General features: G+C 33.9%; 1 protein-coding gene across 1 annotated transcript; it reads right to left on the bottom strand.

Moving 5' to 3' along the window:
* Window positions 1-239: 239 nt before the first annotated feature.
* LOC127074970 (caffeic acid 3-O-methyltransferase) lies at window positions 240-2,002 on the bottom strand. The gene is made up of 4 exons (XM_051016396.1): window positions 1,413-2,002; window positions 1,007-1,317; window positions 848-912; window positions 240-750 (listed from the first exon to the last, which is right to left on the bottom strand). The coding sequence occupies exons 1-4, from the start codon at window positions 1,892-1,894 to the stop codon at window positions 454-456; spliced, it is 1,155 nt and encodes a 384-aa protein (XP_050872353.1). The 5' UTR covers window positions 1,895-2,002; the 3' UTR covers window positions 240-453.
* Window positions 2,003-3,600: the final 1,598 nt, after the last annotated feature.

Below are 3,600 nucleotides of genomic sequence, written 5' to 3'. Positions count from 1 at the left end.
CTCACACATTACTCGTGTAAATAGTCAAATGAGACACATTTTCGATAGCTCATTAGGATAATTTCTTCTATAAAAAAAAACACAACTCGGAAATTATTTAGCTAAGTCTAATCAAACAAGCTATTTTGTTATCCATTTTTATGAATTTCTTAGTTCACATCCTTACCCATGTACTTAACATTCTTTCAAGTAAATAAAGAATTATCATGTGAAGACAAATTGATAATTTAAAAATTCAATTACCAAAAATAAATACTCAATAGTTACTCTTTTTGAGTTAAGTTTTCATAACATTGTGCATAAATAATTTGAACATATTTTATTTTTCAACATATACAACACATGGAATGATTGTTAAAAAAAACACACACATGAAATATTATTATAGTAGTATAACAAACAAGTAGCACCACCAGAGACAACTTGACTTTGATATAACAGCAATAACACTCTTCACTTAAAGAATTCCATAACCCAAAAGTTACGAACACAACATTCATATCTGATGCCACTAAATCCAACTCTTGTTGCCAAATCTTCAAATTCTTGCCTAGTTCGTTCTTTTCCACCTGGATTTTGAGTCATCATCAGAACATCCAATTGAGAGGTAGACTTCGAAGCATATCCATTTTCAGGTATAATAGGAAGAAGTGCCTCCAAAACAATCACCTTTCCATCATCAGAAATAGCATCATAACAATTCTTCAAAAGCTTCAAGCAATGCTCATCGCTCCAATCATGAAGTATCCACTATAAAATTTATATATGCCATTATTTTATTTTTTTAAAAACATTATATTCTATTTATGAAAGCAACTAAAAAACTCATATGTATTCATTCACTCACCTTCATAAAAATGGCATCTCCTTTAGGCACACTTTCAAACATATCTCCACCAATATGTTCAACTCCTATCAACATCAAGTAGATTTACCAACTCTTATACCTCATTTGATATTGAGTAAAACAACTTCATTTTTATAAATAACATGTAAAAGGCCATACCAGGATAAGAAGGAGCGTGTTGTATGACATGAGGCAAGTCGAAATTGATACCCTTAATACGAGGATATTTGGAGGTGACTAAGTTAATGTTGACACCAAGACCACCTCCAACATCCACAAGCTTTTTTACATTATCAAAACCTTTGTAGCATTCGAGAATCTTCTTCATAACTACTTTGGTATGATTGATCATACCTGTATTGAAAACGTGGTTGAACCTCGAGTCCAAACCCGGATATTCAAAGGCATGTGTGCCATGAACTCTGTCGAATGGAACACCCCCTTCTCGAATTGCATTCTTAAGCTCCGGCCTAAGAATCAAGAAACATTTTTGTAACTAATTATTTTTCTTATAAATTAAATGAAGAAACTAACTGTTGAAATTGAAAAAAGGTTGAAAACTTACCAACTAGCTAAGAAGACTTTATCTTGAATCAAAGCCAGTAAGGGTCCCAAGGAAACACCACCAGAATCACGAGCGAAGAATCTAGCAACAGGAGCCATAGTATAAAGTCTACGAAACAATCCAAGCTTTTGTTCATCTTGAAGAACCAAACACTTCAATATAGAATGAGATGCAAGAAGAGCAAGGATCCGATCCAACATTTTGGGAGCATCTGGATTGGTACATGAGAGACGAGACGCAATCTCGTCGGCAGAGAGTTGAGCATCGTTACCAGCTTTTAGCAACACATCAAAGACACCAAGCTCGGTTGCAGATTGAAGTGCCATTGGAAGAACAATAGAGGTGCTAAGTTGTATAGCATATGAGAAACTTTCTTCATCTTCTAACTCTTCTTCTGCTTCTGGTTTTCTCTCTTCGTTCTCATTCAAATCTATCACGTTGGAAAGGTTTGACATCTCTGAACCTGAGGAATCAAATAACATGCAAAACTGTATTTAATAATGTTCTGAAGTTTCCCTATGCGTTGGGTTATGGTGACTTGTAAGTTCTAAAGCCACAACTTGTCCATTTAAAAAAAGAAAAGAAAAAGAAAGATGCTATTTACAAAGACATTAGACCATTTATAATGGGGTAGTTGAAAAATTATTAGGTAGTTTAATGGTTGAAATGGAGTTTTGAAAGTGAGATGAATTATTTGGTGTTGAAAAGATTCAACACGTTAAATGAAGAGGAAGTGAGAGCCGTGTAAAATATTTGACGAAATTTTATTAGCTGCTGTAATTATTTTGAGACTTGTAATAAGTTCTAAAGCCACAACTTGTCCATTTAAAGAAAGAAAGAAAAGGAGAGAAGCTATTTATAAAGACTATTGATTTTGCATTGTCAACCCCACTAAATTTTACTCATTTTTTACTTTCCATTTGAATTTCATTTATTCAAATATTAATAAAAATTAGTCATATAAATAAATTTATCTAGTGATATCTATAAATTAATTTTTATTTCACTTATAAATTTATTCATGCGATCAATTAAAAAAATTATTTATAATAAGATGGAGGGAATATGTTATACATATTACAAATTATATTTTTATTGCAAGATGATGGGAGGGTTCTGCAACTACTATCAAACTAGAGTTTTTTAACCCTTAGATTAAAGAAGGAAATAAAATAACATTTGAATATTCTCATCTCATTAATTAAAAGCAATTACATTTAAATATTAGGCATGCTTAACGAATTCTTTGGATTACTAGGCCAGACCCACTTGGAAGAAATAAAAAATAACATTGAAGAAATTAAGGGAAATACTTAATGTGGATTACTATCACACCTTCGTAAAAATATAATAATATTTTCAGATTTTGAAGATGCATCTCAGAGCGCATCCCAATTCTATACATTCCTGAGTCAGATCCTAAGACAATGACAAAAAAATATATTACGGATATGCATCTTCGTGAAAATTACGGAGATGCATCTTCGAATGCTATTTGATCAAAATGCACCAACATTTTCATCAATCATGGCCGAAAGATTACTGGCCTGCAGCAGCCTAATGAGCAGTGGTTTCAGGATGTTTTGCGACTATATGGGCTGAGAGACTTATGCAAGACCAATTATGTTACGGTTAACCATGGTATGATGTTTGTGTTTGTAGAGAAATGGCACACTAAGACGTCATAATTTTATCTTACACATGGTGAGATGTTTATCACACTAGACAGTGTCTCGTGCTGGCTGCATCTTTTAATTAGGGGGGAACTTTTAGACCACAAGAAGATTAACAAAGATGATGCACTAGAGATGATGGTTGACTACCTGGGAGTTGACCCCGAGGATGCCATGAAGGAGTTAGAAGCCACCCGAGGGTGTCATGCTAGGTTTCAATTCCTGGAGAGGGTGTATACACAAGAGCTGCATAGAGCCGAGCAGACTACTAATGATGACAAGCATATTGCGCACATAGAGCATAAACTCTAAAAGGATACCTGTTGTATTTGGATGAGATGTCCATTTTTGTGGAAAAGAGATCCACTTATGTGAATGTCATCTACCTGTGATAATTCGATGACTTGGAGTGGATCCATGAGTATAATTGGGATCCACTTGTTTGGTCTACTTGTACTCAAAGTTATCCGAAGGCTGGATGTGGAAGATCAAACAAGTAATAGGAAGCATCACAC

Source organism: Lathyrus oleraceus, chromosome 4 (genome assembly GCF_024323335.1).
Source record: "Lathyrus oleraceus cultivar Zhongwan6 chromosome 4, CAAS_Psat_ZW6_1.0, whole genome shotgun sequence".
NCBI classification, from domain to species: Eukaryota; Viridiplantae; Streptophyta; class Magnoliopsida; order Fabales; family Fabaceae; genus Lathyrus; species Lathyrus oleraceus.
This window is presented reverse-complemented; position numbering and strand designations above follow the sequence as displayed.